The sequence below is a fragment of the Pezoporus occidentalis genome, unplaced genomic scaffold, assembly GCF_034315485.1.
Source record: "Pezoporus occidentalis ecotype Australia unplaced genomic scaffold, CSIRO_AGI_Poc_V1 ctg54, whole genome shotgun sequence".
In the NCBI taxonomy this organism is placed as follows: Eukaryota; Metazoa; Chordata; class Aves; order Psittaciformes; family Psittacidae; genus Pezoporus; species Pezoporus occidentalis.
In genome coordinates this window covers 1247150-1271161 of record NW_026915877.1, presented here as the reverse complement: position 1 = coordinate 1271161, position 24012 = coordinate 1247150, and the positions used below count along the sequence as shown (strand labels likewise).

The 24012-nt window shown below is 41.1% G+C and overlaps 1 protein-coding gene across 9 annotated transcripts in view; it reads left to right on the top strand.

The window, feature by feature from the left end:
• GTDC1 (glycosyltransferase like domain containing 1) overlaps window positions 1–24012 on the top strand; it is a 311001-nt gene that overhangs the window by 176209 nt on the left and 110780 nt on the right. For 3 of the 9 annotated variants that reach the window (XM_062637702.1, XM_062637701.1, XM_062637710.1), the window contains one exon: window positions 17203–18818. The exons of 1 other annotated variant lie outside the window; for it this stretch is intronic. In XM_062637702.1, the coding sequence (XP_062493686.1) occupies window positions 17203–17544 (342 nt within the window). In that variant the 3' untranslated portion in view covers window positions 17545–18818. Of the gene's footprint in view, window positions 1–2166; window positions 3493–16929; window positions 17169–17202; window positions 18819–24012 lie in introns of those variants that run through there. 5 more of the 9 variants (XM_062637711.1, XM_062637708.1, XM_062637707.1 and 2 more) reach the window with 3 other exon arrangements.

Genomic DNA, 24012 nt, shown 5'->3' with positions numbered 1-24012 from the left:
CAGGGCCAGCTTCCAAGTAGGATCTAACTTCAAATTTGGATTAAGTTGTTCAGGGTCGCATCCAGGTTAGACTTGCCATTTTTCATTCCCATATGTATGGCTGATATAGGTGAAACCCAGCTAGCCTAGGAGGTTTGCACAGGTTGGAAGACCTGCTGGACTGTGGGACACTGTTAGTATTTTGGGCAACCTTAGGTCTTTAAGCAGCATATAGGTCTGGAAGCAGCCATGGTAGAGAGAGGTCTGCTAACTAATGTGAATCATCACTGTGGAAGAATGAGCTACTAGGTAGGCTGCTGAAATCACCTGCTAGGTTATTCTAGGATCCAGCCATTCATATATAGGTACAATATATGTGTATGTATACATATATGTAAGTATGCATATATATATCTATGTGGCCTGCACCCGACCTTCTCCCAGGGCTTGCCTTGCTCTTGGCTCTCTGAGGTTTGTGTCTACAAGATTTCAGTTCTCTGAAGATGTTGGTCTGTAGCTGGCTGTACTTGTAAAGCAGACATTAAAAAAAAAGCATTCATTAAATAGCAGTTACGGACCCATCTTTCAGCATAAACACCAGGACTTTGAACTTCTTATTATAACAGTATTAGATAGCTTCCAATTTAGTTTTAGAAAGTAAATTAAAACTGGCAGATGAACCACAGCCACTGCAAAATGATAGGTGGAAAAACTGATCAAAGGAAATAGGATTGACTTTGAAAGAAAAGTTGCAAAAAGCATGAAAACTTAGGTTTTCAATATATTTTATTCAAATTACCTTGAGAAAGGAAGCTTGAAAGTGTTTTCCTACTGCTGTACTTTGTCAGTGTGCTCTGAACCAACTGTGCAAGGCACCCACCAACTTATCTTGTGTAGCCTCGCATCCAACATTTGATGATTTTTGTTTAAAGACAGAAAGAATGAAATGAGTTTTAAAACACCAGCATAAGAAACTGCAGAACAGACCAGTTTATTTAGGGAAATACCATTACTCTACCAAGGAGTATTATATAGCTCTGACTTGGGCCTCACAGTGTACAAGGCCTCACAATTCATGTAAACCAATGCTGTCTTTTGATGGTGGTTTCCAAAGGTGCTTGGATTTTGAAAGTTGAGCTCCAAAAATAATTACTACAACCTTGATTTCTTTCTTTCTACCTTGATTTCTCCCCAGTATTCACTTACAGAGGGAAGGATTTGAGTCGTAGAGTAAAGCTGACCCAATAAAATTGGCTCTGTAAATCACTCTGCATTCTTGCCTGCCAATTTCAGGTTTTGTGCTGAATAATAGTCTCTAATTCTTAATTTTGTTAAAGTAATTTTTAAAAAAGTGCATAAAATTTATGACAAATCAGTACTTTCTGCTTGAACTCCAGCAGTTCTGAAACAATAGATCTGAATGGATGACCAGTCCTTACGAAATTCTAAAGGTTAATTCTGTAGTCTAATGATGGCAGAATAGATGATAGTTGCTTATGTTTAGGACCTTAGGACACAAGATACAATCAAGTTGATTATTTCATAAAAGATACTGTAGTGCTACTGACATATTATTATTATGCTGCCTGTTCTTCATGGGGAGATCTGACTTTATGTGAAAACTTTGCTTCTCTTGATCTCTCCGTACTTAGGAACTGTTGACTGAATCACTGTTCCTTAAAAAAAAAAATGCCCAGACTTTTGCAGACTTCCCAAAAAATGGAGTTGAATTTGTTCGCTCGAAGGTGACTTTAAAATAAATCCCAGTAGCAAGACTGATGATGATCAAGCAGGAGAATTAGGCCCTCACTGCTGGTGGTTTGTGGTTTTGCAGTGTCTGAGGGTGAGGGGGGTAGGTGAGTCCCCTCAGGTGTCCAGTCCTTGGTGCATCTGCTGAGACCACCAGTAAGGCAAATGGATGTCTGATGGTGCTCATCCAGGAGCAAATAACCTGGGGCTGCTGACCTGTCTTTACCTGTCTTTTAAAAAAAAAGCTCAATTCACCCCCATTTCCAAATAATGCCGCTTAAGTGTTCTCTGACCAACTTGCTTCCACCCCTCCTGAAATTCTGGGTGCTGCAGAGGATTTCAGCACAGAGCTGCACTCCTTCCCACACGAGAGATGTTCCTTTTGTGTCCCAGCATCTAATGCGCCTTCGTGCACTTCTCTCTTCTGCTTCCTTGTAGGGCGAGACGGCTGGGTTTTCTTGGGCAGCGCTCGGCAGTAAATTCAGGTCTCTGCTCGCAGCAGAACCGAGGGAAGATTTGTGACAGATGGGGCTAAGTCACAAACTTGCAGCCTCAGGCAGAATTGTGGAAGTTTCCAGAGTGTGCCCATATTTACCTGATCAGAGAGAAAAGAAAATCTGCAGAGGAAGCCGAGCCTGGCTGCTTGTCATAGCTGACACAGAGCCATCTGCCACAAACCTGTGGCGGCTTCAGATCTCCAATCCCTGCCACCACCCCAGCTCAAATTAAATACAGATTCTTAGAGATGTTATGATGGTTACACATGTCCTCGGCATCACATGCAGGAGACTGTTCAAAAAAAATATGTGGCCTGTTGTGTAACCGCACTCATGTATCCCATATGTGGTGCCACATTGAATTTCCGGTTGAATCTGTTTTTATCCTTTGTACTGGATGACATGGTGCCTGAATTCTTTCTTTTCGCCGACACGATGGCAGCCAAGCTGCAGCTTCAAACGCTCACACTTGGCTGAGTTTCTACCTAGGTTGCCAGGTTATCATTGGAGCCTTATTGTGTCCTCAAAGGGCCACAGGGCCTGAAAGGAGGATCCGAATGCTGCCGGACTAATTGGGCAGCCATGTCCGGGTTGTTTGGAGGCAAAGGGCTGCTTTAGCACTCTTTTTTTTTTTTTTCTTTTCTCTCTATTTTTTTTTTTTCTTTCCAAATTAATGGCTCTCTGGCACAGGGGTTTTTAAGTGAAGGTATTAATAAGGGGTCTGGCAGGTAATCCCATGATTCATGGAGTTACATTTGCATTTAATTAATCTTAAAGAAAGCTGAAAGATAAACAGCTGTAATTCAGACTAGCATGGGAAATATGCTACATGGTGCCATCTATCCGATTAAATGAAAGCCAAGACACTTGTTTTATTTCTCTCAAGGATGGAGAACAAACAGATAACAATCAAAATACTTCCAATAAAAACCAGTAGTTTAAATGTAATGGCAGTTCATCAAGAATCTTTGCATCCAGTTGCAAATACAGTCTTTTAAAGATAAATCACTTATGATTCCAGCAGTCAAGCTGGTATATTTGTTGATGTAAAATGTTTTGAAGATGTAGATTGTGCAATAAATTTTTAATAAAGTGCCCACTGCAATTTTTAATTAGCATATCTTATTCATGTATAAGTGTGTACATCTATCTGTATGTTTATCACTATGCATATCCTTGTGTCAGAGTCAATGAATGCAATTGTGTCTTTATCTGATGAAGTAGAATCTGTTTTGCAAGTGATAATAAAACGTTATGACAATACCAAGATTTTCAACTCTGCTCAGGGAAGAAGCAAGAAGGCGGCTCTTGTTAAAGCATTACATTGTGAAGGCTGGGAAGACATCTCTTTGTGGACAGGTATGGTTTCAGCTTCCCTCGTATCAGGCAGGGAGATGAGGTGCTTCTCCTCATCCCATCAGGTTGTCACCCAGCAGTGGGCACCAGCATCTTTCCTTTGCCCGAGCACTGTCCACAGCAGGTGACAGGCATGAGTTGGCCCTTTCTGCACACATGCTGTCATGCCTTCTGATGCCATTAAGATGCTGAAATGTCCTTTTTCAGCACAAGAGAGTCTCTTCAAAATTACTCCATTAAACAATCAAAAAAAGGGAGATCCAACAGTAAGTGTTGAAATATTTTCCTAGCATTGCAGAGTTGTCATTTTGCCTTAGTGATCTGTCTTGTACAATGGTTCCTCCTCATTTCTGCTCAGCCAAAACCCAGCTTGGCTCTAGGCATTTAACATGGTTGAGTAGAAGTGGTCTTCTCAAGACAGCATGCATAGGTGTGGTGGTCATTTTTGGTACAACCAACAGGACTGCCTTGCATTTTTACCAGACTGCCTCTGTCTTGCCAGAGTATATCATGAATGCTCATTGATGTTACCACACCTTGCACCAGCAAGAGCAATTTGGAGGTTTTTTGTGTCTTTACTGATTGGGAAACTGAGGCATGGTGCAATTAAAGCAAATCGGTTCAAGTTACACGGTGGGTCATTCTCCAAACCGATAAAAAGGAAAAAGGAGATGCTGTAACTAGGGCTTGTGGTGTACAGACTGTATGCACCACAGCTCTGTGGTTTTGAGCTGAAGACTCCTGCTGTCCTTTGCGCACACCCTGATAAGGCCCATGGCCAAAGGAGGTCTTGCCCAGCTCATTGGTGAGGTGGGGCTCTGCCTGGCTTGACTGACTGATTGGTGATACTTGGTCTGGTAAGCAAGGGTTCATCTGAATGGAAAATTTTCCCTGCAAGTTACAAACCCTTGCAAATAATATTCTATAATAGGAAAGCTGCAAGAGCTTTAACTGCAGGTGGCAAATAGCAGTGCTGCTTTATCTTCTGGTATTCCTTTAGATTCTCAGCGAAGAATCGCAGCTGCTCTAGAGCAAGGGTGAAAATTTCCTTCCTGCTCTGAGTACCTTCAGGTTTGCCTGGCCTCTTTCAGGGTCCTCAGTTAGGAGGGTGATGTAGGTCTTCCAGGTAGCTGGAGGTGATACTTCCCCGAGGCAGCCTTCCTCCCACAAGCCCACTGTAGACTGAAACAACCTGAGGAAGTTTTGCCTCACAGTTTCTGAAGATCAAATGAGACAGCTGCTAGGCACTGCTTCATTTAAAGCCTTCACTTTGAAAGGTCAGACAGACAAATGAGGATCTCTGTCCTGTTGTTCCTGCACACATGAGTAAGAAATGAATGTAGAGACCTAATCTTATGAGTAAAATGAGAGATCTTGGCTTACTTTCATATTTGTTGATGTTTCACCTGCACTGACACAGCAACTGCAGGTGCTTTGATACAAGTTTTAGCACAGAGTGAAAGCCGAACGGGTTTTCCCAGCTCTTGCCAGACTCACCAGGCACCACTCTGACCAGACAGCTCCTTGCCTCCTGCTTCAGTAACAGGCCAGGCACCTAATCCTACAATCCTTTTGTCTTAGTATTCGAGATCACAGGAAACAAGGGTTTATTCCACATGAGGATTGTCTTTTCCCATATAATAGAAAAGAAAATCCTAAAATAACTAGGGAATTTTGTAGCAAAGCTTTCCAGCAGTCTCGGCCCCACTCTGCTTGTGCTGCAGGCACCACGAGGAGCCGTAGTACAGACCAGCTTCCATCCGTGTTCACAGCATTGAGACCTCTGACTTGGCTCAAAGCTGTTCTGAATTAGGAGGCTAGATTTTTCTAATTGCATTTTTAAAGACCGAGCCAGCAGTTCATTAGAAATCATGGAGCAAATTCTGCTTCTCTATTACACCAATATAAATCTTGAATGAATTTATATCAGGATAACTGGGAGGGTAGAATGTACCTCCCATCTTGTTCCTCAGATTATTAAAAGTTAAAGGGCCTTGAAAATTAAATTCACCTTTCCCTGTTCAAGCTGTTTACTCTGGTTTTTATTCCAGTAAGGACAGTTGAAATGAATTAGCCAGTCTCATTTCTGTTCATAGTCACTTTTAAGTTTGTTTCTCATGTACTAGCCCAAGACTAGTTTGTGTGGAAAAGACCGGAGGGCATTTTCTTTCAAACAAATTGTTTTAATGGGAATAATTTCCTAGAGGATTATATTAAAACCTTTCCATGAATCCTTGATTTTGTGAAAAAATATTTTCCTTTTATATCTCCTTGATTTGGGGGACTTTGCAATTCTTTATTTGCAGATGTAAATGAGCACCTTAATGAAAGTCCTTGAGAATTTTACCTTCTAATAGGCTAACCCTTATTTAACTGAAATACTTTTAAAATTATTCGGGCTGCTAAGCGAGGCTTCATCTTGCAGGAAAATTTTGCCTGTGAGTTACAAACCCTTGCAAATAAGGTTTTAGAATAGAAGCACTGTCAGCGCTTTAATTGCAGGGTAATAAATAGCAATGCTGCATTATCTTCTGATATTTCTTTACATTCTTGGCGAATATACACAGCTGTTGCTGGAAACTGATAATCAAGTGCTCTGTAACTGTGGAACAACTTATCGCCCACCCTCCGCAGGAGCAGTGAGCGCCAAACGGGAGGAGGCGGCGGGAAGCGGCCGCGGGAGAGCCGGGAAGCGGTTCTCGGGGACGCGAGAATGCAGACATACGGGAACGCAAGGAAGCGGGAACGCAGGAATGTGGAATAGGGATGTGGGGCGCAGGGATGCGGGAGCGCAAGGAAGGGGAGCGCAGGGATGCGAGAGCTCAGGGAAGCGGGACGCAAGGAAGCGGTGCGCAGGGATGCAGAGAGCAGGGATGCGGAGCGCAGGGAAGTCGGAGGGCAGGACAGTGGAGCGCAGGGATGCGGAGAGCAGGGTTGCAATAGCGCAGGGATGTGGATCGCGGAGAAGCGACGGCGACCGGGAAAGGCCGGGTCCAGCCCGGAGAGTTGTCCAAAGCGCATGTGATACAGGGGGATCGGGATATTGGCACCGAATATCTCACCCCGGGAAAGCTCGCTCCATCCCGGCCGCCGGGGAGAGGCTGAGGGGGTGGAGGTGGGGGCAGAGAAGGGATCCAGGTTTACACGGGGCCAGAGGCAGCTAAAGCAAAAATAATTTAAAAAATAGCAATATTAGTGCTAAAGGTGCAGCGGACGCTCCAGAGCCGGGGCCGATCAGCGTGGGGGCAGGCCCCGCTCAGCGCCTCTCCGCGCCTCTCCGTTCCGCGGGTGAGGGCAGAGGCTAGCTCCCTCCACGGCCCTCCGCACCGCTCAGCGGGGGACAGCGCCGGCCGCTGTCGGGGGAGGAGAGCTGCCCGGCAGTTTTTATTATCAACGCTATTGATAATAAAAATGTTATTTTGAAATAAGATTCTTTTGTAACATTTCTATCTACGGCCGGCAAAGACGCTACCCCTCCGCCCCCCCCCCCCCCCCCCCCGCGGGGCCTTCCCGCGGGTGCGGAGCTCCCCCAGTCCTGCACGCCTCCAGCTCCATCTCTTCCGGTTTGGGTGTCCGCGCTCAAAAGAAAAAAAAACAAAACAAAACAAAACTAAAAAAAAAAACCCTAAAACATCCCCAAACGAAAAATACCCCCAAAGCCCGACAGAAAATGCAGGCGTGAGAGCTAGGGTCTTAACCCTTGGCGTGTGGAAGCCAAAACAAGGAAATAGGTTGGAAAGGCATGTCTGTAAACAATGATAATTAGTCTTTTCAAAAATCATAACACTGATTAAAATCTCTGATTCATTATTTATTCATCACAGAACCTCTTTGCAGACCTGGGAATAGTGATTAAAACCTAAGTGCAGCTCAGTTATGTGCAGCTAGAGAGGCGCCTAAAAAGGGTTAAAATGGAAAGGAAAGAGGAAACCAGGCAAACAGAATTCTTCTTTTAAATACCAATACTTTCTTCTTCCCTTCCTGGCAGGAATACTCCTATTCCCCCAAATTTTGGTATTATGAAAATGTTTCTCATACTAAGTACAAGTGTTAGACTGGATCCAGTTGGTACTAAAATTGCAAACACACTTTCACTCAACAGAAAGGAACTTCTTTTAACTCCATAATAGCAGGTTACATAGTAAATGAACAACTGATGGTCAACTGGCCAATTATGGTATAAATATCCGTTGTTTACAGCGAGGTGTTAAATGAGCCTTTTGAGCACAAAGGATCAGACTGTCTAAGCTACAATTTGTGCTTCATCCCATTATGTCTCCCCTAAAAAGGCCCGTGCTGTTGTAGGTACTGTGCGCGCAGAACATATTTCTTTCTGTTGATTTTAGTTTGCTTTAATTCAATACACACTCTTGTTTACTTTTTAAAATTTAAATAAATGTCAGCATTGTATAATTTCTATGTTAACAAAGCAGTGAGCAAAATCCCTTGTATGTTTATAAAATATTATTGTTTAATTCACATAGTTTAGGAATTCCAAATGTTGAGAATAGGAAGGAGGCCAAATACCATCTGTTTATAACTATGATGCATCATCATATGTGTACTTTAAAAAAAGAAGAAAGAAAAAAGCTTGGTCAATCATGCCACTGTTCTATCTGTTAGGAATATGGTGAGGATTCAAAATCACTCTGGGAAATTTGCAGGATGTTTTAGTATGGCTTAATTCTGAGCAGGAACGTTACAGAAGTTGCTCACGTCTGTTTTCCCGTTGGAAGACCTGCATGAAATACTCGTGCCTCAACTACTTCACTTCAATCACTTTCTCCTAGTGTAAATACCGCCCCCCCCCCCCCCCCCCCCCGCCTTCTAGAGACCAAGGAACAAAACCTGAAAGATTTTTTTAAGCCCTTCCAGCCCTGGGGGTGTGTATGCACTCGCGGGTTCATTTTCAAATGATTCATACATTCACGTTCCTGGATTTTAAGGACAGAAAACAAGCATGATGATTTTGTAGCATGTCTTGCAGAACACAGGCTATAGACTATCGTTCAGTTGATTCTGCAAATGTTTTTTTTTAAATAAACTTCTCTGTCAAATGCTAGTAGTTTTAGGTCCAAGTTAAAATAGGTCCTCGTTAAAAATAATACATTCCATACTATTGAGCTGTACGCTACATGCATTTTAAAGAGGAGGTAGTCTGAAGGCTTCAAAACAAAGAGAGTGTCTCGAAGTTAAGTAGATAAGAAGATTTTTTTTTCCAACCCCAAGTTAATTAGCTAGTACGTCAAGCCTCATAGATGTCTTCCTACCTTTCAAGGGCTGCAGAATCCCCAGTAAATGTACTTAAACTTCCTAGCGAGGGCTAGTGAGATGAATGCAGAGATTAGGGTGAGCATTACCGTGCCTTCTCAGTGCATCCCAGCTGCAGTTCATCCTACTATTGATAATGATGCTTGGAGTTACTGAGGTGGTTTCTGAAGCTCACATATGGGGTCCTTTCCCCAAGGATAAGGAATAATAGTGGCACTCAGGTGGTGCGGGGAGGGTAAGAACAGATTTGCAGTTATCTTTGCCTGGTGCGTGGTGACTTTTTGGTTTCACTAATTTAATCAATGGAGAGGTACATTCAGGACAAGGGCTGTAATTCTCTGATTCAGTTTTTGTTTTGTGTTAACAAATGGGGAGAGTGGGAGGGAGAGAGGAGTGGGGGAGGAGAGGAAAGCACAGGTGAAGGGAAAAATGTCTGGGCTTGCTGGAGCCCAGCCCTGGCAGAATGCTGGGGCAGTATGAAAGGTTTTGTGGCCAAACTCTGCAATTTCTGTAATACCACAGTTTAGCATACTATACGCTGCACTGAAATGCCTGGGACTTTGTTTTTGAACTTATTCCTTTCTACTGTTACATTTAACTTGCAGCATCTTGAATTACTTAGCCACACCAGATAGAAAGTTACAGCTTCTTTAGCTCTATGCACCACACTGAGCTGTTGCTGCTAAAAACTGCCCATGTGAGTGTGAAAATGCTTTCTGGCCCTTTCCTGGATATTTTCCATCATAAGTAAGTCTTTAAGGTACCATTCTGAGCGAGTTTATTATCCTGAAAGGCTTTTTTTTAATTATTATTAAATTAGAAAAAGGAAACGCCTTACACACCTTTCTTAAGTAATCTTTGTGGAGCTCATTCCGTCAACAGTTTGCTGCCACGTGATGTGTTTAATCTGCTCATGCTAACACTACAGGAGTGAAAAACAGGACAAAAGACACCTTCTGTCACTGCAGTTTGGAAAAATTCATAAATGTGAAACCCCAACAACGCCAACAACCCCAACTCAAAAAGAAAAAGAAATGGTGTTCTGCACCAGCTTCAGAAAGCCAGGCATGCATTCCTGCATATTACTTCCTATTTTCCATGGCTATGTGATCCTTGGTCTCCCAGGCTGATATAGCAATCAAGGGGCAGATGTCCAATTATGGTGTGCATACCTGTCCATGAGGAATTGTATGGAACCCTCATACTCATTTATCACTTCATTTTTACATGCTGAAGTAGTTTTATGAGGTACACTGATAGAAGCAGTTTCAAAGGTTGCTAAATACCATGTTCACTGCATGCTTGGTTTCATGCAGTTCCTGGGCACTGTGGGGTTGGTGCAGAGAGATGGGTATTTTGAAGCACAACCAAGCACAGGTACAAATTCTGTATGAAGAGCTGTGGTTGAGGTTATGCCCATGTAAGGGCCATATCTGCTCTACCCTTTGGACATCAAGATGGGTAATCATTGATACCTGAAATGGAGCTAAGAGCTTTCCATCCAGCAGCTCCTGTCTTGCAGTCATGTCTGAGGGTGGCTGCATTTGCTGCTGTCAGAACAGCAAACAAAACATGCTTCAGGCATAAAGCATGTGGTAATTCACAAGGAGAACTTATTCCCTGGGGCATCATACTAACTTCTAATACCCTTCTGGGGTCTGAACACCTTGTGTTCCCTCTAGCAGTGGTAGCTGAGGGCATTCATCATCTCACAAACTCCCGGGCATTAACATTTAACCATCCTATAATTTGGTTTTTAAGTGAAAGCAGGGAGATTAATAAACTTAATCTAGCATTCACACGGATTTGAGGACAGCTGACCTCTGCCCTCTGGAGACCCAGGCTCATTTAAGAATCTGCATCTGAGAGAGCCCCGACAGTTGTAATGTTGAAGCAAGTCTTGTCCCCCACGGGCTGCAGCATATCACCCTCTATGTCTGCAGCAGGAACAGTGGTGACAAGGAATTTGTTTCTTTTATTTATGTCTCCTGCCTCTAAAAGGGTCAGTGTTAGCAAACAGCCCCCTCCTGCAAACTAGCTGGCTAGAGCTGCTTTCCTGGGGAGAACCATAGAAAAACTAAAATCTTGGTCAAAAAATAGTCAATTTTCCAATTTGTTTGCAGGTAGGAAAGAAAAAGAAATCCAACTGAAATTAAAAAAAGGAAGCTGGAATGTTACATATTTGTTTTGGGGGACAGGTTTGCAAGTTTTGGTATTATCCCATAAAATCCTGAAATCAGCAAAGCCTTTCATGTTGAAGCATTCAGACAGCGGAAATGCTGCAGAGCATTGCGTGTGGATTTTTTTGCACATTTCATGGTGTACAATTCTTCAGGAAAATTTGGATAGGAGTAGTTTGTCGATGCTGTTAATAGATACGTTTCATGCAAAAGTGTGCAATGTGATGAGCAGCCTTGGCAGGAACCATATCCAGCCTGATTGTATTGTAATACTGTTTGATACAGCAGTATGTTTGATCAGTTACAAGTGATGAGTATCATATCACATCAAACAATTTAATACAGTCTCATTGTATGGAATTATGGCTGCTGTCAATCAGCCTGTGTCCTATTCCTTACAGATCTGTCTTTGGGAGATGGAGTACAATGGTAGTTACATACGCATTAATAAATAAAGTGCTGCTGAAATTCCATACAGACCTGTTGAGATTTTTGTTTCTCTTTCATGGCCTTTTTATATTTTTTTTTAATTATTATTATTATTTTGTTCCCCTGTCTTCTTTTTCAGTGCTGCATGGAGATGAGTTCACCTGGTCAATAGGACCGCCAAGTGTGGGGCAAGTGTGCTCCAAAGAGTGCTTGGAAAACATCTAGCAAAGATATACGAAAGTTGTGAATTTTGTTTTTGCCAATAGCAGCCTAAGTGTAAATCCACTGAACTTGTATTCGGCTGAAGCTTCACAGAGTCTCTTTTCTTGGCTTCCTCAGAGAAAGGAGAGGCTATATATTAAAAATGCATATGTTTTGTCTTACTGTTTGGCACACCTCACTTGATAGCCCCCTATTTTGGTTTGGAGATGGCAGTCTTTGAACTTAAGTCTCTTCCTCAGGACTGATTTATTCAAGGTGCTGGAGGGGAAGCCTATGTCAGATGAAAGATACATATGTAAATAACAGTAGAGGTGGGGTTTAAGGCATTATCCATTTTACTATCAGTTTCAGACATACGCTGCTCTGATGCTGGCTTGCCTTGCAAAAGCTTGAAGTCACTAACACAGCATATGATTTTTAATGAAGTCATACTTTGCTGCCTACAAGTATGGGGTCATGCTACATTTGTATGGAAGCAGTGATTTCAGTAATGTTGCTTATTGTGGTCAAAGAGGGCAGAAGATTGCCTTTTTGCATTGTGTGGCCCTGGGGTTTTGGAGCCTGCTCAGACAAATTGATTACATTGCAGCAGGCCACACATTCAGAGAACAGAGGTGTCATGCTGAAAAGCCAAATTTCAGCAGCTGATTAATCAATGTAATGACTGTAAGTTTTTCCACCTTTTGCTATGGTCTCAGCCTGCAAATCTAAGTAACATTGGTGCTTGAATGGGAAAACTCAGAAGAAATTTTTGTAGATGCTAAAGGAAGTAGTTTCTGACTTCATAAATGACACATTTCCTTCCACATAGCAGATTATCCCTAGGGGTTAAAACAAAGCAATGTTAATGCTAAGGACAGAAATAAGGATATCTGCATTTAAGAAATATTTCTAGTTGACTTTGAGGTGGAGACTGAATTTGAGCTCACCTCTCATTTGGGGGGGTTCAGCCTGGCTTTCCATCATGGATTTACCAGCTTTCTGAAAATGGCATTGACCTGTCACAACAGAGAATTTAGAGCAATCAGGGCTGTGGAGCTAGTCTGGAGGAAGCTTAGCATTTATGTAACTCAGAACAACCTGAACTCGGAGGCATCCTTATAAAGCGAATAAAGACACAGCTTGCTCGTGTGATATCATCTACCTGATAATTCCTAAGCACTGCTCAGCCAGGTATTTTCTCTGCCTTGTAATCCAAACAAGATAGACAAGACCCCATATGCTCCTTTTTCCATATGGGAATAGGTTGTCCTGTTACCCATGTAATTCTGGAATCTTACAATTTTTATGGTCTGTAAAATGGACACAATTATACCCTGCTCTTGCAAATGAATCTCGTTAATTCGAGCCAAAGAGCGCTATGGTGTCTGAAAGTGGGTCTTTTACAGTGCAATGTAGTGTAAAGATCGCAAGTATAAAATAATATTTGTAAGTGTCCTTATAGCAAAATTATTTTTCTTCAGACCTGGCTTGTTACATAGCTGCTTAATGATACTCTTGAATCACCCGGCACCTGAAGTGTCCTACCCCCATTTATCGGATGTCTGGCATTAATTGGCAATGGTTCCATCTGAGACTGTGATCCAGTGAAATCCTGTAGGCCACACAGGTCTGGATAGTATTTAGATCAGAAAACTCATCCAAGCAAGAGGAGCATTGGTTTGCCACTAATCCACAGGAGAGCAGTACCACCACAAGGTTATGTGTAGATTATAAGGCCAAGAAAGGACTATTTGGATCATCTGGTGTCACGTGTATAACATAAGCCATATGACTTGCCTCAATTAATTCCTATTTGAACCAGAAAACCTCATCCTCTACCGGTCTAAAAATTGCCAGCTATGCAGAAGCCACCCAATCTTTGATATTATTAGATACAGTGCTTTCTATTTTCTCGCAAACAAGGAACCAAAAGTGACGTTTATCTCTTGTGATTATTAGATACTTGTTGCTAGGGCAAGGATGTCAGTCACAGCACCGAGACCGAGGTTCCCTAAATATCAATACCCTTTGCCTGGGTTTCCCTCATGGTCCTATCTCAATCTGGCATTCTTCATTTTGGCAGTTCTCTGGTGTTGCTATTGCAAAGGGCAGCTCTTCAGAAGATGCCACAGTGATTTTGTGCACAGAATGATGATCGATTGATAAACTGTGGTCCCTTCACTAATTTGATAGGATACACCCAAGATAAACAGAAATGACATAAAATTATATTGATGCCTATAGTTAAAAGGCTTTGAATTGCTGTGTATTTTAGGGGTCTGAAAAAAAAAAAAGAATACAATAAAATTAATGACATTGGTGTAGGCTGTGAAACTATTGCTGCTCTCTGGGATGAAAGGCACCATGTGAGATACGTTGCTGATTTCTTATCTTCAGAAAAATAGTTCTTAGAGAGTATAGGGACAGACTGATTTGTGCCTGCTTTAGGGGCAGCTTTTCATGGGTTGGTAGCATGAAGCTAGGTTTAGAGAGTGAGTGGATGCCATTCCCCCGCTATACGTGAACATAATGAGCGCAGGATTAGCATTGTTGAATGAAAATGTCAGATTTTAATTGTAAGGAAAAAAGTTAAAAAAAGAAAATCCTGTAGAACATGAACATCATTTCTTTCAGGCATTCACCCTTGTTTGTACAATGCATACATCTCCCTCTTCGAGCTGTACAGCCTGTGAAATCTGGGAGAGGAATATAATTTCTTAAACAGGAAAATATGCTTTTTACCTAATGAGATAGCCACATCTCCCCCACCATTATAATAAAGAAAAACCTCCTCAAAGCAATAAAATTCAGCCTCTCTCTTTCTTTTCTTGAGGGGTGCAGAGTGCAAAATTGTTAGTGACTCCGTAGTGGAGAATGAGCCATGGGGCAGCAAGATGTCACTCTCCTTCCTCCCAGGGGGTCCAGAGCATCCTGCACCCAAGTGACCTGACTCCATTGTGAAGTGAGGGATCCCCAGCCATGGTCCCCTCAGCCCAAGGACAATGTTGTAGTGACAAAGCCATCCCCTGTGAGTAGGGTGCTCACAGGGTAGATTACTTTGTGCTAATGGTGCACGAACCCCCTGCGTGTGTGCAGCTGACATCCAACAGGAGATCTTCAAACATCACCAAAAAGATGATCATAAAGGTCTTTTCCAACAGAAATGATTCTACATAATTATGTGTCTCTCCCTTCCTACCCCCCTGCCTCTGGTGCAGAACTCCCAATGAGTTAAAAGTATAAGAGCTGCTCAGAAAGAGGTCAGATAATAAATGATATCTAAATCCTAGTCCCAGATTTTCTGTTTCAAACATGCTGCACAACTAACACTATGACACTTTGGCAATATGATGGAGAAAAATCCTGTGCCAGCTGACTGATGAGCACCCGTCTTTTTTAATTAATTGGGTTGAAAAAATGTCTTGTGTCAGTTTGAATGTAGGGGCTCTTTCAGCTGTGTTTTTCTGGATATTTATATAGATGGATCTAACTGCAGATTTGAAAGCCCAGCATGAGGCCTCATAAATGATAAAAATAGGTGTATACTAGAATTATACATACACAGACGTGCACATATTGGATGAATTGATACTTAAAACATATACATGCATATATAATGTTCTGCTCTCTGTTCTGAAATATATTTATAATTAGATTATATATATATTTCTATTATTCACAGCTCTCTGTGTGTGTATGTATTATAAAGTCTCTGTAGTTGGTGTTTTGCTTTTTTTTTCTTTTAGTATGCTTTTTAGTTTTTAGCAGAGTGATATATATAATTTCTCTTTAAATTAAATGAAATTATTTGTCTACCTTCCCTTAATGGAATCAGTTTTGATATACTCTTTGTTCATGCTGTTACAGGCTTCAGTCTAAGGGCTCTTTGTATTAACTTTTTTAAGTTACATTACAAAGAGGTTTTAAGATTTCCCAACAGGCTTTTATTTAACCAGGGCTTTTGATCTCAAACCTGCTGGGGCCTAGTGAAATCCTTACCAATTCTCCAGTAACTCCTCACTATTGGAATTTGAAAAGACCCACCTGAAGGATTTAACTCGCTGTATGGCTTCAGCCATCCTTTAGATGCTTCTATTCATGCAGACAGCAAGGGGGTCGAGGGCACCCTTTGTGATCCTCCAAGTAGCCTAAGGTGCCCTTTGCATAAGTTGTACTCCTGAGGAAATAAAAATCAGGAGGACACAAACCTATATACCTTATTTCCTGCTATCTTTACTTAAAGGAGGAGCACAGGGGGTCTGCTTAACATCCTTTGCTACCTAAATACCTTTTGGACATGGGAACTCAATAAAGGAACTTTCATTGCATCCATTACCCTACTGTGGTGCATAGCAAATTAGATTTAAAAGGGTACTTTTTCCCTTACAGCTATTTCTATCATTTTCTTTAAAATTTCAATTTAGTGTCTAGTGACAGAATATTCTGTAATGTACATCAGAACTATATAACACCAATTATACTAACTGTGAATGTTATTTCAAAAGAATTAGTTATATTAAGTTATAGATAAACCATTAGGGGAGAAAAAGGCCAGGTTAGAAAAAAAAAGGAGCTATGTGATAATGTTTTAAAGGAGCAACATGACGTGAATGCTCTTTTCATTTTTTAATCCTTTCATTTTGCATAACCCACACTGAAATTTAACTACTCGCTTGGTCTACATTATTTAGGCAGGGGAATGGCATGTCACTGTGTTAGCTTACAGGCACAAATCATGGTGTAAAACCTACGGCTGAGTCTTTAGGTTGTGAGGAAGCATAATTTCCTCTGTTTTGGTGAAATGGGATGGCACAAATTCATGAAAAGTCTTTTGGCAGACACTGATGACCAGTACATAGGAAAAAAAAAAAAAAGGAAAAAATTCCGACAGACCAAGCTTAAAAGAATATAATAACTAAGCACATTCTTGTCACAGGTTTGGTTGCCTTTTTTTTTTTTTTTTTTCTTATGACTGTAACACACATAATATGGCTATTACCTGCATTTTGTGTTAATTTTCTTAGATTTACAACAGAATGCACCAGAATCTAAATTTGCTTCTCTTTTCCTTGACTCTTATTCTCATTTGTTTATTTGTTAATTGGTTTGTGGGTTCGAGGTTTTTTGAGTTTTTAAGATGTTAAATGTTTGGGCTACCTTTTATGCATTTGATCTTAGCATGTATTGTACTGAAAATGTTTTTGTGTAGATGAGTAAAACAAAAATGTTTTGTTTTATTCTTTTTTTTTTTTTTTCTTTCTTAGAACTGGATTAAGACTTTTGCTGGAACTCTGCAAGGTTTGGTTATTTCAATTTGTAGGGATTGCTGGCAAATCGTTTATGCTTGCTTGACGCCCTGTGGGATCAAACTGCCATGAATTTTGAATTATCTAAAAACTGTGTCGTTTACTTCAACTAAAACCACCTTCCACTTGAAAAACATAAATGAGCTCAGCTGAAACCTAGCTGAGGTCTTTTTCTTTCTTTTTATTTGTTTTTTGTTTGGTTTTTTTTTTCATGCTTGGGATTTGCCTCAGCTCCAGCTAGAGCTGGAGCAACGCTATGACGGTCCCCTGCCTTCAGAAGAAGAGCTGCTGTCACACTGGGGCTGCTCCCTCAGAATGACATTGCCGCTAGCCAAATGCCAAATTGCTGAGCAGAGGACAGTCATGACTGTCCATCATGTATCAGAAAATGATGGGTCCTTGAGCAGACCCTGCAATATGCCTTGCCTGGTATTGCAGCTTGTAACAGGCTCACTAGGGGTGAGTTTTGCTTTTCTGGGGTCTTCATATGCTGATCTAGAATTCAGTAACTTCATAAAACCCATAGGACTCCAAAGCAAGACTCTCTTAACTTGCAAACACAGCTCCAAGTGAAGTTACAGTAGGAGCTTTCACTTTTTCCCTACCAGCCAAGTGAAATAAGAAGCAGATGTTCACATGCATTGTCTCTGGGGAAATGGATGATATTATTTCAACAGATTGATATCTGTTGAGACTAGGTTAAACCCCAAAATGTGCTGGGCTAGTCCTGTTTTCTAGATCCTCTGAAAGGGATTATCAAGTATATTTGTGGATTCAAGCTTACTGACAAACCTGGAAGCCTCTGAGCTGGGGCTTCAGTTTGGACTTTTCCATGTTAAGAAGATGCAAATTATGATCAATTGGTTTATATATTTGTGGCATTGATGTGAGACTTTAATATGAGTCCATCTTTACAAAACAGTGAAAAATAAAAGTAAATCTGGGGGGAAAGGGGATTTTGACTGGTGAGGCTTAACAATACATTTGAACGCATGTCCACATGCACTCACAGGAAAACACCTCGGTCCAAGACCTTTATTCTTAAAGAAATTCCTGAGAAATTTCCTAGGCAATAGCATCTTTGCCCACTTCAGACAGGGGAAGCTGTGCTTCTCAGGTGCATCTTTTCACTGCCTTGTACTCATGGTTCTATGTCTTGGAGGGTTGTAGAAAGCCCTAATTTCCATGTGGGTGCTGATGGATGCCTTTGTTGAGGTAGTAGCACCGGATTCTGCCCGCATGTCTGAATAGCCAGCAAGAAACCAGAACATCCCAAGTTTTATTCTACCGATTCCCCCTGTGACCTTTAGTAAGTAACTTAACCTGTTGTCCTCAGGATCTCCAGTAAAATGGGAGACCTTAATACTTATCTGGTGGGATAACAGTGCTTAATACTTACCTAATTGGATGACAATACTTACCTACATACCTCACAGGGGTGTTGTGAGGATTAATTAGCTAATGTTTGTAAAGTGCTTTGGAGATGGAAAGCGGTATGTAGTAGTGCTAAGCACTATTACTTCATGCAAGCACCAAGATCTTAAAATGGCTAAGGATGAAATCAGAGTTTTTATATGTTTTAAAATAAGCCAAATTTCAGACATCCGGATGCTGGAATTATTTTTAGACAGAGATTTCTAAGAAAGTTGGGAAACAGAAGGATGTAATTATATGACCTGAAACCTTTTTTTGTTTCTTTTAGTTGACCAACTAAACTTAATCTTAGGTAGGTGTTGTTTGATGAATTGTAAAAACTGCTTGTTGGACTTAAAAGATATATCACTGTTTACTCTTGCTGATCAAACAATATTTCTTGAAATAAATATCTCTGTTACAATTTGGACAAACAACTATATTAAATAAGCCAGAGAAAGTATTTATTTCTGTGTTCTTTCTCTCTGTATTTCTTTCTCTAAGCAGATTTTTTTTTAATCGGCATAATTCTGCTCTTGTTTCTATTAGAGTAACTGAAAGGTAACACCACTGTAGTAAATGGAATTACAACGCAAAAGCATTATGTGAGAGCAAAATTATATTTATATGTGGTCTGAAATGGAACTTGACACTTGGATTTAAAGAAAAACCAAATGAACCATTCCTAGAAATATATATAAATACAACTTTAACAAAACTTTTCAAGCTCTTTTGAATTCTGTTTGTTTCATGGCAACTCCTAAACATATTTTGCAAAAGAAGGTCTGGTATAGCATAGACCATATTTTTCCTTTCACAGGAGAAAACTTTGCAAGATTTTTGCCTTTAAATATTTTATTTGGTTCCTAATGTGGACTTTTGGTCCAAGAAAACAACTTTATAGTTATCAAAGCATCCATTTGTATTTTTTGCAAGAGCATTTCTTCTGATCTTTTACTCTCCAATGTTAGAGAGAATTCCCACAAATTCCTAAAATCCGTTAAAATACAGAGCAGAGTGCTTACATTGGTATGTTGTACATGGGCTGTCCCTGTTAAAAAGGCTGTGCATTTTCATTCTGTATATGCAAAAGAAATTTGATATACTGCTGGGCTATGCACCAGGATTTGGTTGGCTCTAGGACCAATTATTACATTTCTGCATCAGGAAAACGTAAGAATGGATAACACTTGAAATAAAACCTACCCCAAAGCCTTTCTTATGGATATCAGGTTATTTGAAAATGTAATAGAGACCATTTGCCATAATCAAGGGTAAGTCAAGGAAATGGCATCAAAGAGCTCAAAGCAGCCAAGAGGAAAACTTGACCCAACCCCAAATGTGTTGTCTGTGTCCCAGCTGCCAGAACAACCAAGGAGACTTCAGGGGAAGCCAGCCAGGAAGTAAGGTGCTATTGTTGGAAAGGATATCTTCCAGATTAGCTGGCATTTGGCCCTTCAGCGGCAGTGAGAGCCCAGCATGGGCCCATGGGTGTTGAATCCAGTTTTGGACCACAGAAAAAGGATGAAGTATGACTGATACTGTCACCAGCAAGCTTGTCAAGCTAATGCTTATAGTATATGCAGATGAGCATAATAGCTATGTAGTGCTTTGCAGTTGGCAGTTCCTGAGGAGGAGGTGGGGGGACAAGGGGACTAAGTGTTCAGGAAGAATTATCTGTATCTAGGCAGCAGAATTTGCAGACTTGACTTAGAAGCTGGTTAATTTGGTTGAAGTACAGTACTTTGTTAACCCCTTGGTGCCTGTTACTAACATTTCCCAGAACAGGAACTACTGCCAAAATGGAGAGGATTGCCATAGCTAGTGCCTGGAGCTCATAAGGTGAAACTCCAGACAGAGAGGAAAGGGTGGGGAAAGAAAGGGATGCAATTTGACACTGAAGAATCAGACACTGGAAGAAAAGTCAAAATCTGAATTTCCATCCCTGCTCTCAGGGACCTTGGGCAAATCATATGACCTCAGTGTGGTATGGGATAAAAGCTCATTTCTACTGCACTTTAGGAATTACTGGAGATAGTGTAGCACCCAAATGCCACCTCAATGGAGACAGACACAGATATGCAGAGCATTTCCCATCAAAGAGAAAGACTACCTATTGCGTCACGTGATGGGAAAACACTTTTCCCCTTTTCTCTGCTCTTGCTGCCTCTGGGAGACCTAAAGAAGATGTAGCAACAGATAGCTTTGTACACCTGGATTTAATATTCACCCTCCTGCTTTACACAAATCAGCTCCATCTGATGGTGCAGAGTATATTTCCAGTGCATTCACTGGTTTGGCAGCAGTCCTTAAAAAAGATGGTCTAGGTAGAATGCTACTTTCTGAGCAGACTATGCTTGCTGCACCAGTGAGGAATGATGTGTAGTTCGGCCCAGTAACACCTGAAATTACTTCAGTAATATGTACCAGAAATTGAATGCCAGAGCTTTTGGTACTACTCTAACAAGCATTTAATAATTAGCAACTGCTATTAAAAAAGAAAAAAGAAATGGTCATACAAAAAAGAAAGTGCTATTGAACAGGATAGCTTTGAGGTGATATCTGACACAAGGCAGCTGGTCACTGAGACTGCCTCTGGCCATGGAAGAGACACAGGCACATCTGGGCTATGTTTCATCCTATGCTGCAAAAGTTCAGTGATCCCTTCCTCACCTTTGGCCGAGCATTTACAGTCTTCCCTTCAAGCTGTACTGATGCTGTATGGTGCCACCTGGGGAAGCTGACCCTGGGAAAATGGTTCTTAAGACTGGGGGTGTCAGCTTGAGCCTAGAGAAAGGACATAGGATGTGGGATGAGGGATGTTGGAAAGGGTGGAAGCATAACAGTCCCAGAGAGGTTCAGATAAGACACTAAGGGAACATGCTAAGAAGATATCTTGCTTATTGGTTTTAATCATTGCTGATGCTGTAGGTGGTTGGATAGAAATAATTAAAGAATGGGCTGCAGAAGGAAGATGAAAAGTCTGTCTTAAATTAAGCATTTGTTTGGAGGTGGTCCAAATTGAGTGAAGCACACTGTGCAGGATGGTGAAATCCGTGGCACACCTGAACCCTCTTGTTTTGGCCTCAGCCTTACCCATCAGATCAGGCATCACTGCAAAGAAAGCTATTTGTGCTCTGCTCTGCTGTGTGGATTTCTTCAGCCCTGAATGGGATTGTACAGAGAATCAAAGTGAAGTGTCCTCTTTAGGTCCTCAAGAAATAGAGCTTTCTGTTGGTTAACCATTACTTTGCATTTTCCCTTTCTTACAAAACAACTAAGGTTAAACATTAAGCGCCTGCAGTGAAGGACACCTGTATTTGCTGGTCCCATTATGCTGCTATACTGAAAAGGCTTTACAGCTGTCTAAATTAGCATAATTAAATCCACATCAATTAAAAAACCTCCATCATCTCTTTCCACTTCACATGCAGATAGTAGCATTTGTCTAAGGTGCTAAGTGACAAAGGAACTTTTTAACAGTGGAAGCCCTGTCTGAAAGGAAGAGTAATACGGTTTGTACATTGGCCCATGGTTCACCTTAGCACTAGTGGAAGTGATTAGTGGCCGCTGCTCTGCCTAAAGAGGTAAGGCTACATTTAGCATTACAATTATGCCAGTACCCAGAGCTATGCATTAGAGATGTGCATTTTACAACGTGCTCTTGCTTCTATTGCTCCTTTATACTCCATTAATGGGGGTAAACAAAGCCTGGCATGATCTGGCCAATTTCCCCAACCCTGCTTTCTTCCCTTTTTTTGTTTTTTTGTTTTTTTTTTGTTTTTTTTTCCTGTTGTTTTGTTTTAGGGTTTTGTGTTGTTCTGTGTGGGGAAGCCCCAGTGACCCCAGGATAGCAGCAAGGCTGCGCTGTGTGATGCTAGCGAAGAGAATTCCTCCAGATGAAAACTGACATGGGGTTCAGGGGTTAATTTCTGGAACAGACGCATTTGCATACAAATGAAAAATGATGGAATTTCTGTTCTCCTAAATTTTCAATGTCATCAGCATCAAACAGCAGTCAGTGCTCCCTTGCTGTTTGAAGAATATTCATTACTTCAGAAGAAGGGGCACCTTGTTTGGTATTAATCTCCTCTTCAGGTCAATGACTTAATTTGCTAAACTCCATCTGAAGTGCCACTCACTTTCTGATTTCTCTGCTATTCTTTGTTATTTTTCATAACATATTCTTAATACATTTTTTATTTGTAAGGAGACACACATCTTCAGCAAATATGAGCGGGGGGAAGGACTCTATAATTTCCATCCAGAGTACTTGGCACCCATCTATATCATTTGTTGCATGTTTTGGTGTCTGCTTGCCTTAAAATTAATGTTGGATATTTTTTTTTTTCCCCTCAAAAAAAGAAAACCCAACAATCTTGAAGACTCAAATGGGAAAACAAATGTTTTTCTTTCGAAACTGATATCCAAATGGACATCTGGTACCTTGTGCAACAAGGTTATTTGGTGTCACGCCTCTAACAAAAGGTAACAAGCAGCAAAATAATTAATCCCCCAAAGAAAATCATAATATTCTTTTAGTTCCTGCCTCTGGAAACTCTCATCTGAAACTGTGGTGGCTAAGGACATACTCGAGGAGACTTGTGCTAGCTCTTATTTCCCCATTGTCCTCTCTGTGTCTGCCAGGGGTCTGAGGAAGGATCCCATTTCCCCTCGGTTTTGCTCTTCATGGTTATAATTCTTCTCCCTGAATAGGATTATTCAGGGGATCTTTAGATCTTCATAGCTTAGGGGTGTTACTGGGTAATTGGCCCAGGGCTCTCGGATGGCCGTTCCCACCCTGTGGCCTGGGCACTCCTGGACAGGTCCCAGAGGGAGGCGGGTGTTCCACTGCTACACTGAAGCTCCCCACTCCAGGACAGAGCCGGCTCTGCTGTAGCCATCCAACTCATGTGGAGGGCCTATAACAAAACCTCAAAGTCAGAATTTGCCCTACAACCCTTTGGGTTTATATGTCTAGGCCTTTCTGAATTTTCCGGCCAGACTTATTCCTGATTCTCAAGATAATGGGGCTTTTTGTTTGTTTGTTTTTTAATTATTAATCAAATCTGTTGGTTTGTTGGTTTGTTTTTTTTTGGGTTTTTTTTTCAAGATCACTTGTGGAAATGAAGTAATTGCACTGTCTGTTTTTCTGTCTGTCTCCCCTACTAACTTTAGAACGTCTTTGCCAATATCTATCCAGTTTATTTTCAGGCTGGAGATCTCAAAGGTGTGAAGTCTTTCCAGTTTTTTTTTCCATATCAAACTCTGAAACACCACCATTTATTGTTTGGAAAGGGATGGATAGCTAAGCTTTTCTAGAGGGTTTTTTTTTTAGGACTTGTAAAAGGGAGAGGAGGTGACCTGAAGATTAATTCCCCTTGTATCTTTATGAAGCCTGTTAACAATTAACCAACTTGCTCTGAATGCTCCAAGTCTGACTGGGTGAGGTTCAAGATCCTTTATAAAAAGCAACAAACAAAACAAGAACCAAACAACAAACTATTTGCACATAGTATCTATAAACAATGTGCACACAATTGCATCTCACTGCCTATTCTTCATGTATTCTTTTCTTACACTGAGAATTTTTGAGGCTTTTCCATATTTATAGAGCATGTTGCTCAG